Here is a 14,733-nt window from a genome sequence, read left to right as displayed (position 1 = left end):
GTTTGTTAGAGCTGGCCTAGAAATAAGGACTCTAGATGCCTGAGGTGGAGGAGGAGGAGAAGCACTCCACTTTTAGGCCGATTGCATCTTGCTTCCTTACTTGTGCTGCTCCGGCTGTTGTTGCTTTTGTGGCTGTGCAGTCTTTGCTAATTTCTTAAATAACGTGGACAAATGATAGAGGTTGGTCAGATAAAGTATGCTGACAATGTTAGGAGGAACTACTGCCAAGCTGCAAGATAACCTAGACAGGTGAAGAAGGGTGAGGACTGTAAAGATTCTAAAGCAAGTGTAAAAACTGTAGGATTGACAGTTCACATGCCAAAGTGACTGTGTGTCTGTGTGTGTGTGTGTGTGTGGTGGGACGTAAAGTGTATGAGAAATGACCCTAGAGACACTACAAAACATCAAGCTGTGTTAAGGGACTAACTTATGGAGAAGGCAGCGCAGAGCCACAAAACAGTAGGAAAATGGGTTATCTCAACCAGATTGACATTTTGAAAGTTGAACCTAAGCTGAGCACGGCGATACTCACCTTAAATCCCAGGCTTGGGGAGGCAGAGGCAGAGGACCAGGAGTTAGAAGTGAGCCTGGCTACTTGGCGACTTTGAGGTCACTCTAAAGATGCTAGCCAGACCCTATGAAGATGAGGTGGGATTGGAGGTGAGGAGGGCAAAGGGAGTTGTTTCTCACTACAGTGTAAAGATTCCATTGCAGGGCTGACAGGTCAAGAGACAAGGAAAACAAGAATAGTCACCAAGACAAGAGAGGTAAGACCTAGATTCCAGTAGAGAAAGAACCGCGCTTGAACAGCAGACTGTTCAGAGCTAGACAGAATATGATGTGGGAACGAGGGTAGGAACTGCTGTAGAAGGTGAAGTACTTGAAGGATCTCTAGAGCCTGTCGGTAGAGAATTGTTCCCTCGTTCGTAGTTCCCCTGTGGCCAGAGTAAGAAGGAACAATTATTTCCTCTGCAGTTCTGCTCATGTGTTGAGGTGTCACACACACCATTAGGGTGTGCATCTTAAAACATTTATTGAATACTTTGTGTTCTTTATTTAGCTTGTTTCACACTGCTGTTCAAAAGTAGATTGCTATGCCAAGTTTCACATTGTGGATTTAGGCTTTAAATTTCCTTCTGGGACTGAAGAGATGGCTCAGCATTAAGAGCTTTTGCTGCTGTCTAGGGAATACTGGAGTTTGGATCCCAGCACCCATGTCAGCAGCTCACAGATACCTATAAGCTCCAAGGGGTTCCAGGTCTCCCAGCCTCCATGGGAATCCTGGCACACACTCACACCCACAGATAGACACACTCACACAGGCACACTTACACAAAAACTTAAAAAATTGCATTCTTTTTTAACCAGTATTAAAATATGCAAATTAGAGACAACTTGCAAAGGTTTGAAATGAACACTCCTTCATAGCTTTAGGAAATCTATTAGTCTGATTTTGTATCATTTACAATGTATTAAAAATGCTTATGAAACTTATTTGAAGTTTTTTTAAAGCATCAGCTTTGCTTATAGGCAAATTGAAAATTATTCTTAAATGTATTAAATACTTCAGCATTGACATAGCTTCAGTAGAGTTGAGACTTAAGCCATTCTGTGGTTTGAATTGAATACCAGCAAAATGTGAAATAAATAAAAATGTGAAGAGGGGATTTAACGTTGGTTATGAACTAATTATTTCTGAAGTTTATCTATCAAATAGAGGAATAAATAAAAACCGACAGATTATGTGAAGAGGGCACACTTGAAGACTGTGTACGCTCTGAGGCTGTGTGGACACTTAGGGAACATAACACTCCCCAGTGGACAAGCGGACACACTCGGACCCTAAGCGTTACCTCACAGGTTATCCACTCCTCCCAGACACCCTGAGTTGCTGTGTACCATCAAGCTGCTAGTCCCTTTTCAGAATTTTGCAGCACTTATTCAAATGTTACGCTCTTTTCACTTATTCAAATGTTACGCTCTTTTACACGGACAAGCTCTGCTTCTTGAAGGATTGCTACTTTTTGAGTCAAGGAACACCATGAGCGCTGTCAGGCTGGAGGCTGTCGGTAATAAAGCGTCTGCGTCACTTAAAAGTGGACGTCATCAGAGATGTCTGTCGCATCTATTCAGTCGTTATTGCTGCAGCGTCTACCCAGCCCTCCACTCTTAAGAGTTCTGTGTGAGAACTGGCTTATAGCTCTTACGAGAGACCAGTTCACGTGCCCAATGTTCTCACGTAAGTGCAGCTGGCTGGCGCGTATACCTGAGTACCGTTGGTGTACTGCCTGTGTCAGCGCTGTATTGGTTCTGTGAACGAGCACCTGAGAAGCAGCTGATGGATATTTTGGCTTATAGCTTGAGAGTCCAGACCATCAACACAGAGATGTCATCTTTCCCATTTTTATTTGGTGTGAGACCCTAGCCCCAGAATGATGTCTCCAGTTCAGCTAACAGATTTAGAACCTCGCTAGAAGATGTGTCCAGAGGGTTACTTCTGTGCTGACTCTAAACCTGTCAAGGTGATGGTCAAGATTAAGGCTCAGCAGCATTTGATTTGTTTAGATTTTTAAAGTCCTCATATTTTTCCTAAGGAGAGCTCATCTTCAGTGAAAGATACATGACTAAAAAGTTAGCATCACTTATATGAAATTACATCCTTGAAAAAAAAATAGGGAGACTAGAAATGAAGTGGGTAAAGCAGGATGACTTGTATCAAATTAAATAAGGGTGTTAAAATCGCAGGAAATTATAATAAATAAAAAAGTGAGTTCTGAGTTTTAAAATTTTAATCCTGTCTTGTATGGGTAAAGTGAAACATAAAGAGGGTATAGCTCAGTGGCAGATCTGTGTCTTGCATATGCAAGGCCCCAGTTTCTGTCCCCTACACTGAGAGAAGGGTGTAGGGGAGGCAGAGAAAAGGCACTGAGACCCTTTTGTTTGTCACGGAGTCATCACTGTGGAAAACATTCATGGTCTCTCACATGCACCCCAGAGGTGACTTTACTGGATATCGGGTGCTGTAAGAAACCAGTTGAGACCAAAGACCCATGTTTTTCTTTTGCTACACGAGAGGCTTGTTGATTTCTGTCTTGGGAAGGTGTTTGGTTTGGACTTAGTGTCCAGCAGATATGCCAAGGCCTGGGCTTGAGTCCCTTAGACTCCTGAGATCAGTGTTCTTAGAAGTGTGGAGGCGTCAGGCTTTGGAGGACCTGCAGAAGCCTCCAGTGATGATCGCTCCGGTGATGATCGTCTCTCCATCTCTTTTTGGAAACGTGCTTGTTCCGGTGTCTCTGTCACTACCGAATTAAGTTACTTTTATTGAAAGTCACAGTCTGCTTGCTGGCCTCTTCCTCTTTTTTTGTTTGTTCTCTATACTTTTTTTATTTTTAGCACAAAACTTACTCCTACCCTTTAAAGACTGCCTTTCCTATCTTTTTTTATTCATAGGCAGTTTCTGTTATGTAAACTATCATTTTATAGCCTACATATGTACTTTTATTTATTATTTCTTTGAGGTGAGTTCTTGCTATCAAACACCTGGGCTCAACGAACTCTATTTCTGAGTCTCAGGTAGCTGGGCTTAGCGGTGTGTGTGCCATTTTACAACTTCAAGATCTCAGACTTGAAAGCTCTTTGTAGGTGTCTTATGGAGAGTCGGTGAATATTAGAAGTTAATTATATGGTTGTTTTTAAAATACAGGCATGCCCTAAATGTAATTAAGATGGCATTGTCGGGTGTATTACTTAATGATGGGTCAAGAATGAGTGCTTATAATTCCATGTTTGAGGGATGATAAAGTGATACACTAATGACTTTGGTGTCTTCTGTTGTCTTTGTCATTCATAAAGTAAAAATCACTCATCCTACATTATATGCAACATATATAATCTTCAGTTGATCCAACTTCAAACATTCAGCAGGATTCTGTTTATAAGTTAATACGGGAGGGTATTATCCTGCGTGCCCTTTGTGTGCTGTCTGTGAAGTAAGAGTTATCAACCCGCAATTATCCCCATTTTAGCAATTATTCCCATTTTATAATAAAGAAACTCAAGTTAGAGAAGCTGCCTGGACCACGTGGTCATTAAGTGACTAAGCCAGGTTCTCAGGTGAGGCTCATCTGACCCAGCCTAGGCACAGATGTCACAGCCATTGCATCAACCTGATTATTGCTGTTGATTTTTAAAGTATCAGAACGTGGTGTCAGAACTAATTCTTTACTGATAACCAAAGTGCTCAACAGACTTGTTTTCTTTCAGAAGTTCCGCTTGCATCTTTGTCTAGAAAGCATGTTGTGATGCAGAGATAACCTTGACTATCACAATGTAAATGTTTTTGTTTCAGTCACTTTAGTAACAAATCACTCGAGACCCACCTTTTGCTTAATGCCAGTGAAGACACTAGTGAGGTGCCACGCAAGGTTGAGGACTTTGAGATGAAGCTGCTCCCAGACACGCTTCCTCCATTTTAGGTGTTCTTGTGATAGATCACCCAGTAACTGGTCTAGCAGAAAGTTAGGAGATTTGAGGTTGAAGAGATGGAACAAGGTCTTTCAAACCTAAGCAAAGATGCCTTAAAAGTAATGCATAGAGTACATCATTGCAGTAAAATAAAAGCTTAGGTTTATGTATGGCCTAGAAATGCTGTAAAAAACCAACAGAAAGTCAATTGATGCATATTTAGTTTTCTATTCTTAGGAATAGTTAGGATCTGGGGAAAATCTTAAAAATGAATGAATATTTCAGTTATTAAAATGGTTCAGGAGAGTATAAAAGAAAGGATAATCAGAAGCAGTACTAAAGCTCAGAGATACCCCTATGTGGAAATGGCATGAATTCCTGTGTGTTTATCAAATCATGTTTGCTCAGCCAGTTGTAGTGACACAGGTCACTCCAGCATGCAAGAGGCCGAAGTAGAAGGGTTGCAGGGTTAAGGTCAGTGTGAAGCCCCATCTTTAAAATAAAAATACGTTTTACATATTGAATTTCTTTAAATGCTTAGGGTAACACTCAGGACATTAGTTGGTATAACCATTCAGCAGGTTTTTGACCTGAGTGCTCAGTCTTAATGGAGTTCCAAGGATTCCTCCAGAGGTGCCAGCTAGAGAAAGGCACAAGTTCATGCCAAGTCGCCAGAAAAGATCCTCTGTAGAAGTCTGTCCTCAGGAGCTGTTTTTAATTTTCAAAGTAGATTTGTAGCAAATACTTTCCCCTGGAATGTAAGGATGATAAACATAGTTGTCTTTATTGTATTTCAGCCACTTTGTGTATATTGCCCAGTTCACATTGATAGTAGTGGAGAGTTTTAGGTGAGTAGAGCATTGCTAAAATCTTGAGCAAGGGTACCTAAATAATGGATACATTTAGGAGTTGGAGGAATTCAGGAATCAGACAGAAAGTTCTTCAAATCATGTTGTTGCTCCAGATGTCGCTGAACCTGTGCTGAAGTGTTTCCACCCCAGCAGCAGAGTAGATACAGGTGCTGAAACTCAGTCACCCTCTAGACTGTCTGAGTGCTCTGTGATGCCAGTTGTAAATGTCAGCAATTCCATCTATTATGACACTGAGCATGTAGCAGATTTTCGTCACAAGTTTTAATTTTAATTATCCGTGAATTTCACTTGGGGGGGGCTGTACTTCTCTAATTTCAGGCTGTCCTTAGATGAGACATAATAGTATCCAGTTTATGATTGGTCTTGCCTTCGGCTTCTCTTTTAAGCTGTTCTCATATGTGTCCCAAAATTAGTATCCTTAAAGTAGTTCTTTCACCAAATCAAGCACATCTGCTATTCAGAACTCAGTTTTTAAATTCAGTTGGGACTAAACTTCCTGTATTATCTGGCCCTCTAATCCCTGCTCCCCATTCCTCAGTGGAGACCATAGCTGCATTGGCCCAGGAAGCTTCCTTGCTGGCCTCCCTGCTTTGACAGCAATGTGGTTATGACTCTAGAGTCTCCTGCCTCCTCTATGAGGGTCTTTGTTAGTTGAGATGCATCCTTTTTTACCCTCATTCTCATCTCTCCAACCTTCATGTCCTGATGTCTTAAGCTGTGATCAGTGTAAAGATAATGTTGTATTTGGCCTACATTGAACCTCCTAATAGCAAACCTTGCTGTATTTGAGCATCAGAATGTCATGTCAAGTTAAGGAGATAATCTGTAGAAAGAGAAAAATAGCATAAGTGTAGTTAAAGGCACAATTCTGAAATGTTATGTGATATGAGATCTTTCACCAAGTTTTTTCTTTTATTCAAATGTTACCAAGGACTTAAAGCTTTCGTTACCATCTGGACTTGGACTCTCAGAAACTCAGATTACATCTCATGGCTTTGACAGTACCAAAGAGGGGGTTATTGAAGCAGGAGCATCTCAAGGTAAGGACCCACATACTGCAAAGATGGCTCAAGTGAAGGAGGGGAGGCCCACGAAGTGCCTCTTCTGTTAAGAAGACAAGAATTGAGCCCTTTATTTCTGTGATGAAAAGTGACCGTGAACTTAATCATCCTTCTCTTCAGTTTAAACAGTTTCAGATCACTCCTCTGATCTTTGTAGGAATATACCAGTCTGCATAATTTGACTACCTACCTTCTTTCCAGGATGCAGCCTGTGCCTCACACTCATGCCCTAGTGCTCAAGCACACCCCTTCAGCTTTCACATAAGGAACACTTTTTGATAACAGTTTTTAAATATTGTGAACGAAAGCCACAATCAAATTATTTCAAGAGGTAAACTTAGATACTTTCGGGTTAACCACAGATTTTAACTGTTGATTACAGATTTCAAAAGAAAGAGGATGAGCTTTTGTTTTCCTGTGCCTGCCCTAGAGGAGGTCTCCAAGGTCACCTAACCAAGGCCAGTACCCACTGTGGCTCATTACAGGTGGTCCTCGAGGCCACACCACCCAGGATCTCCTAGTGCCCATGCATGTAGACTGGCTAACTCTTTCATCGTGAGCCGTTCTGAAATGTGGCTAGTGGGGATTATCATTGAACACTCGGTGGCCAGGGCTTTTGTGCAAGTAACTCTGAGGGAAGGTGCCGGAAGAATTAGGTCAGCACAAAAGGCTGCAGCATTCTGACTTTTTGTTTTGTTTTCTGTTTTCTCAAGACCGGGCTTCTCTGTCTAGCCTTGGCTGCCATGGACGTACTTTGTAGACCAGGCTGGCCTCAAACTCACAGGGATCTGCCTGCCTCTGCCTCCAGAGCCCTGGGATCAAGGGTGTGCGCCACCACACTTGGCCTGTTTTGACTTTTCATTACTTGAACAGTTAGAATAAGATAATTAATAATAATGTACTTTTCTATTTATTCCTAAAGTTAAAGGTCAAAAATTACACCTAAATTTAGCCTAAAAACCACAACAGATACTGAAATCTGGTTGACCACATGAATGTGGCAGAATTAGTGATAGCGTGAGTCCAAAGCAAATCTAAGCTCCTAGTAAGGAGGAGTGCTTAGTCCCCAGGGTGGGGTTTGTTTGTTTGTTTTTTTGTTTTGTTTTGTTTGTTTGTTTGGTTTGGTTTGGTTTGTTGGGGTGGGGGTTGTTTATTTGTCTGCTGTTTTTTTTTTAAATGAGAATTCTAATTCTTGCACTTTGCTAAGTTTCTGTTGAGAGGAAATTGGCTTATTTCCCCAAATTTAGCCAGCTAGTAAGATCCTGAGGTTTTGTGTTTGGTTTTTGTTTTTCTTTCGGGAGAGCATCTTGCCGTGTAATCCAGGTGCTACCTCACCGCCTCTCCTGGGTCCTAAGAATAAGAGGTGTGTACCATCATTCCCAGCTTTAAGATTTTGGATTCTTAAGAGGTTTTTGTGGGTATTAGTGAGCACTTTTGATCGCTAAGTTTAGATGGGAAGGAAACTACATCAGTCTAAAGGCTTACAGTTCTGAAGATACCGAAAAATGGAAGGTGACTTTGCAGGTAAGACAGACAGCTAAAACTCCACCCACCTCAGCACCACATCATTTGCCATTTTAGTAGGATGCAGTATCGTTTGCTGCATGTATTATACACATGTCACATTGTGCGTGGCATCATTCCTTACAGAGATTAATGAACTGTAATAACTAGAACAACAGAGCTCTGTTCTTGAGGTCATCAGACATGGAACTATAGCCATTTCCTTATGTTTACTACTTCCTTATGATGGGAACCCTGGGCCTTGGCCAATAGAAAAACGGTCTTTGTATAACATGGTTTTAGCCTAGATAGCCTATTGAAGTGTCTTTAAGCTAGTAACTTGTAGATAGTGCTTTTGTATTTAATTTGATGCTGGCGACCCTGTGCTGGCAACTCTGAACTTTCCCACGTGAGACTGTTTAACCTCTTGAGCCTCATTTCTCATAGACTTTATTCTGAGTGTTCAGACTACTTTATACTTATCAGCCAGTTTAGTTTTAAGTTTTGTAGTTCAATGGATTTAAAGGGACAGATATCTCTACTTTTGAAAGATAGTTTCAGTCCATGTAGGTCTGTCATATGCTTGACTTCAGTGTAAGCAAGTTTCTATACTTTTACGGCTAAAGGCTGTCTTTATCAGAATTTAGTGGAATTTGTACATTTCTTACTAATTATATATAAAGTGGATACTGTCTTTTTCCTGTTATGAATGAATTTCATCTATTTTTCTCAGAAAACTAGGGAAGATTATTATTAAAATAATAGTGTAGTATAGGCATTAAAATACTCTCAGCTAGAGCCGGAGAGGGGGCTCAGTGAGTAAGAGCACTTGCTTTGCAAACGGGAGAATTTGAACTTGAATCTCTAGTACCCATGAAAATGCCAGGCATGGCTTCTTGTGCTTGTACCTGTGCCCCAATGCTTGGGAGATGGGGACAAGATCACTGGAGCCTGGGTGGTGGCCGGCCTGGCTCTGGGTTCAGTGAGAGAATAAAGCTGTGTCAGGACAGTGATGCTAAGAGTGATCGTGCAGGACGCCTGAGATCTTCCTCTGGTCGTCACACATTCATTTGTGCAAAAATACCACATAGGCACTCACAGCTGCACAAATACCAGTTAAGTAGAGAAAATGAAATATTCTCAGCTAAGTGTTGAAAGAATTTCTAATGTTTTGGTGACTACTGTCTAACTTGATTTAATACTGTGTGTGTGTGTGTGTGTGTGTGTGTGTGTGTGTGTGTGTGTGTGTAGTCAGGACAGTGAGATCCTCTCTACATGGTTTCCCAGGAGCCACTGCCTCTCCTGCAGAGTCGCCTCGTTGGCCTGACAGATGGTAGATTTCACTTTTCTACAGAGGCTCAGGGGATAGGTAAACTGTCATTGTGCTCCAGACACTATGTGATAGACAGAACCAGAATTTCATCCCCAGAATCAGAATTAAAACTCGGTTGATTTACTTAAAAATTGTTCTTTCCTCTTGTTCTCAAACTTGACTGTTTAAAAATTTCTCAAGTCGCCTTCAAAAGCAGCAGGTGACTTTTGCACTGCTAGGGAGTGGATCTTGAGAGAGTCCAAGGTGTGCTCTTAAAGGTCCATGGATGAGTCTCATAATCGCCTGGGAGACATGACAGCACCAGTTCTGAAATGTCCCACGAGTGCCTGAGTCTCAGGTACTGAGTTCTGTGCTTGCCCTGCATTCCTGGCACAGCCAGCTGTGTCTGCACTACACACTTGGTTTATGATTGGGAGAATTTGCCAGCAGGGCCTGTGACGGCTCTAATTCTGACAAAGGACAGACGTCTTTGTACATTTTTGTGAGAAGTATTAAAAAATGCTTCATTACTCCTTTCTACACTTCAGCCTTTTCCTCATAGTAAAGTCTGGCAAGCTATGAGATAGATACTTAAACTATAAATCATTTAACTCTAGGACTTTCATATGACCTGGTTTTGAAAATAACAGACTCCAGGGAAGCTTGTTTAGCTGTGATCTTGCCAGTTCTTTTATATAGTGGGGTGCTTTGTTTGGTTTTGATAAGCTAATGAAAAGTTTATATAGAACTCAGGCCCACAGCATCATTTCCTGAAAGCAAGCAAGCATATTCCTAATTGCAGTGTTTGACCATGTCAGTGGATCTGTGTTCAAAATGTCGAGCGTGTGGAGGAGGAAGCGGATTTTCACAGTTTAATGTCTGCCCTTTCCAGGTCCCTCAGCACCGCCTTTGCCGTCTGTCCTGTCCCCCAGCAGGGTAGCAGCTAGTCAGCTGGCTCACCAAGGAGGTGACCTAACTGGCCCTGCAGGTATCCGCTGTACTGCTGCCGCAGAAGCCACCCTCGCTCCGTGTCTGTAGGCATGTGCTCTTCTGGCAGGGCCACTGCTCTCTCTAACGCTGAGAAATCACTCTTCTCGCCATCACCTGTCTTTTCAGCACAATTGAGTTGCGTCTCAAACCTGAAATTTAGTTATTTTAAAGGTTAAAAACATAGTAAAATACAATTGAACCCAGTCTTTCTTTCTCTGGTTGGTGTAGGCCTGCTTATTTGATTCTAGCTTCTCAGCTTTGCTGCTCTGCCCTCTCTGCAAACGGAACGGGGGTTTCGGCAGTCATGTTACTGTTGAGAATGGGTCAAGTGAAAAGGTTGTGTGTACCTGTCAGTTTCAGCATACACATAGTTTGTAGATCTCAACAAAACATTGAAAAATACGGTGGACTTAGTATTGCACGCCTATAACTTCAGCGTCGACGAGGTGAGGCTGCAGGGTTCAAGGCTGACGGGCCACATAAAGAGATGCTCGCAAAGTCAAAACAGAGAGATGGAAACAACAAATTACACCTTTCCTTTTGTATGGCATTAACATTTGATTATGAGAATTTTATAAATTCTTAGTTCTTGTTTTCTTTGTTTGTTGGGCGTGGGGAAGCCACTGAAAGCTAACCTGGCTGCTGGAATAGGTGGGAGAAGAAAATGTATACTTACCCGATTTTTGCTGCGTGTGCACGCACGTGTGCATGCGCAGTCCACAGGCCAGGCTTGGTTGTGTTTTACTGCCAGTCTCCGCCCTGTGTTTTGAGGCTGGTGTCCTTCACTAAGCCTGAGCTTACCCGCTCAGCTAGGCTGGCTGACCCCTGAGCTGCAGGAACCCCTGGCCACGGTCTGTCCTGGGGCTGCCGGCCTGCAGCGCTCCACCAGTTTCCTCCATGGCTGCTGGGATCCGAGCAGGACCCCTGGGTTCATGCAGCACTGAGCGCTGTCTGAGTGCGGTCTCCCAGGCCAGCCAGGCGTTGCTTGTTTTGGTTTTTTAAGGTAAATTTGCAGCAGAATTTGTTTCTTAAAGTGACACAAACTACATGTTTCCCTAGTGGACAGAAATGTTTGTAAATGATTAGGAAATTATCCTACATGGTTCCAGGAGGCTCTAGTCCTTCATGCAGTGGAACCTTTGCATTTTTTATTTAAGTAGTTTAGTTTGAATAGCATCAGGTTTCATTTTTCTCTCATGCCCTGTGTTTATCTGGATTGTGCTTTTGTCTTTTGTTACGATCCTGCAGGTGGCCAAAGAACACGTACAAAAAGTGGACCAGTTATCCTAGCAGATGAAATTAAAAATCCTGCAATGGAAAAGTTAGAACTTGTTAGAAAATGGAGTCTCAACACATACAAGGTTTGTAATTTTTTAATTTTCTACCGTATCTCTAAGACTTTTTTCATTTACGTGTTATTCATTTACATGTTATTTCATTTACATGTGCTTAAAGAAACATGAAAAATAATACCATCTAAACATGAATATGCAATTAGGAAACAAAATAATTGTTCCATTATTTATATGTACATATAATTTAAAATTTAGTGCAAAAGAATTTTAAAAAGACTCACTGAAACACTTAACTCTAGCTAATAATCCATATAATTAAAAAAAAAGATATGACAACTTGCGCGCAGTGACACATGCCTATAACCCCGGCACTTAGAGCAGAGGAGGAGGGTGTTGTCCCAGGCTGGTCAGGGCTATGTGTGGAGACTGTCTCATACATACAGAGGCAAACACACACACACGCACACGCACACACACACACACCACACACACCACACACACACACACAGGATTAGAATATCTTTAACCACAGAATTAGTATAGATGCACTCACTTGCTCTCCTTTTTTAATAGTTTGTTTACTTCTTAAAAGACACAGACTCAATCTAGAGAGATGGCTCAGCTGAGTTCTTCCAAAGAGTTCTTCCAAAGGTCCTGCGTTCAATTCCCAGCAACCACATGGTGGCTCACAACCATCTGTAATGAGATCTGGTGCCCTCTTCTGGCCTGCAGGCAGGCCTACATGCAGGTAGTACATAGTAAATAAATAAATAAATAAATCTTAAAAAAAAAAAAAAAAAAAAAAAAGACCTAATAGACTCATTCTATTGGCCAGTTTGGCTGCCCTTCCTGGGGCAGGGGATCCTCCTGAGTTACCTGGACTACAGGCTTATGCCACTGAACCTGGCATTTTTTTGATATTTTATGGTAGCTGAAGGCTAAGAGGCACACTAGTTATCCAAAGCTAGAAACTCTGGGATCCTGTAATCATTCCTAACTGTACAGGCAGCACCAGATTGTAAGTTCAGCGTGGCTGTTTGCGTTGCTCTGAGTCACTGGCGGTTATTTCCCTAAGGCGCTCAGTAAAGCAAGAAAGCCATGTTTAATCCTGCAGCACATGAGATATATTACGAATTGTTCCAGCCCCAGACCTCCTCGTACACTAGAGTCTTCCTAGGGGTCAGACACTAGAAGCCACAGGACACGTAAGATGGGACCCCAGCAGCTCAGGCTGCAGCATAAGCTACAATGCTTATGTTTTGAGTTGGCAATGGGTCTAGTGGTTGGCATTGTCTACGTTTTCACACATAACAGTTTTCTGTAAATGTGTGTTCTCAAGAGTAAGTAACAGAGTGGAATTACTCTTTCAGGGCATTGTTTTAAAATACGATCTGAAAGCCTGTATAAAAATACAAGCTTTCCTGCAGTGTGAGAGATTGAACTATAACAGGGTTTCTTCATGTTGTTCAGATGTATCTGTTTTGGTCTTGTGTGAGTGTTCTGCCAGCATGTGCCTGTGTGCACACTTGTGCCAGGTGCCTGTTATGGGAGGATGCCACATCTCCTGGAGCAGGAGTTAGAGATGATACGAGCCTCCATGTGGTCCTGTTGCTAACTACTGAGCCATCTATCCAGCCCCCAGAGTTTTCTTAGTGAGATAAAAGTGCTATATGAGTCTTCCCAGAAGTCATTTAGCTCATGTGATCACGTGACCTGAGACGTGCTGGTGGAGCTGTTTTCATGAAGGACATCCTTGTACGCCCTTACCCCCTCTGTTCTCAAGGCAGGGCTGTATGACTCTTGCCTTTATGTTCTCTCTGAATACAAGTGTTGAATATTTGAAATCCCCTCCCTCCCTCGTGCTGATCCAACATATCTAATCAGTCATTCAATCCTGTGGATTCTCCCTTGCCCCAGTCCTGATCCATAGCTTTATTACTCTCTTACTATTGTTACAGCTTAGCAGCTAGTTGTCTTGGCCTCGTGTGGTCATTTTACTTTAAACTTCCTCAGCAGATCCCATTATCTTTAGAGCGACATGGCCCTTACCCAGCTTTACGTTAGGTTTGTCTGCAGATCCTACCATACCATGTTACCCAGGAATCTCCTTAAGAATCTGTCTTCTCAAGATTCTGTAATTGCATGAGGGCGTTTTGCCAGCTGTTTGGAATTCTCCTTCCTTTCACTTGTGTAATTTTCATGACACTGAGCTTCATTCTTGAAAAACAAACAAAAAAATTTATTATAGACTAAGAAACAAAAACAGACTAGTAAAAACATAAACAAAACAGGGAACCCTATTCAACTATTTCTTCCGATAAGATTAAGTAAGAAAATTAATTTGAGAAGGTGCATTCAAGCCCTAAGCTGGAAGTCCCTTCTGCTGTGTGTTGGTTTAGTGTCTGTTCTTCCTGCCTCCTTGAGGCAGGCTCTTGCTGTATTGCCCTTTTTGAAGTATTTTTCTTTTTTCATTTCTCTCTCTCCTTCCCCCTTCTTTTCCTTCCCTCTCCCCTCCTTCCCTCTCTCCTCGCTCAATAAAAATAAAAGAATAAAAAAATAAAGCCTCAAGCATTCAGTTGATGTCTTTGCTGACTGTGAGGTGCTATTTTAAAGTCGCTCTTAAATTTTGAAGCAGTTTCCATTAGCATCCCCCCAAAAAATGGATGCACGTGTCTCTAAGCCAGTGTCTTTCACCTTTCTGGCCCATTTTCCTTGTCAGTGTGTCCCATTTGTTCATTGGCTGAGTTTTTTCCCCCTGTTTATTTCCCCTTTAGGCTCCCTTCTGTATTTTGTCTCAATAAACTCTCTTTAATTTGTGAATTGCTGCTGTGAATTTGTTCTTTTCCTTGTACTTAAATGCATGTTTGTTTTGTCATCACAGCCAACTCTTTGAGAAACTTAAATAATCAGAGTACTCTGGCTGTCTTGTCTCATGAGCCATTTGAATGGTGTCTGGCTGTATCCGTGTCCCACCCGTTTCATCCGTGTTATGTTAGGAGAGCTGTGCAGCTCAGTGATGGCTTTAACCTTCTGGCTCTGTAACATACTCAGTTAGCTTCAGCTGGAAGCTGAATCTTCTAAGTGACTCTTCGGGAGGTGAAGGGGAGACCAACCAAACGTTGGTGCGTAGCTTGGGACTTGCTGTGTGGTAGTTCAGTGGGTTTCAGATGCAGAGATCTGCCTGCTTCTGCTGCCTAGTGCGAGGATGAAAAGTGTGCGCCACCATGCCCAGCGAA

At 42.1% G+C, this 14,733-nt stretch overlaps 1 protein-coding gene across 5 annotated transcripts in view; it reads left to right on the top strand.

Moving 5' to 3' along the window:
- The window catches only part of Arfip1 (ADP ribosylation factor interacting protein 1), a 65,838-nt gene that overhangs the window by 24,682 nt on the left and 26,423 nt on the right, over positions 1–14,733 (top strand). For 3 of the 5 annotated variants that reach the window (XM_060378509.1, XM_060378510.1, XM_021643873.2), the window contains 3 exons: positions 6,268–6,376; positions 10,105–10,200; positions 11,451–11,563. In XM_060378509.1, the coding sequence (XP_060234492.1) occupies positions 6,268–6,376; positions 10,105–10,200; positions 11,451–11,563 (318 nt within the window). The remainder of the gene's footprint in view (positions 1–6,267; positions 6,377–10,104; positions 10,201–11,450; positions 11,564–14,733) is intronic. The other 2 variants (XM_060378511.1, XM_060378512.1) reach the window with 2 other exon arrangements.

This window comes from Meriones unguiculatus, chromosome 2 (genome assembly GCF_030254825.1).
Source record: "Meriones unguiculatus strain TT.TT164.6M chromosome 2, Bangor_MerUng_6.1, whole genome shotgun sequence".
NCBI lineage: Eukaryota > Metazoa > Chordata > Mammalia > Rodentia > Muridae > Meriones > Meriones unguiculatus.
This window is presented reverse-complemented; position numbering and strand designations above follow the sequence as displayed.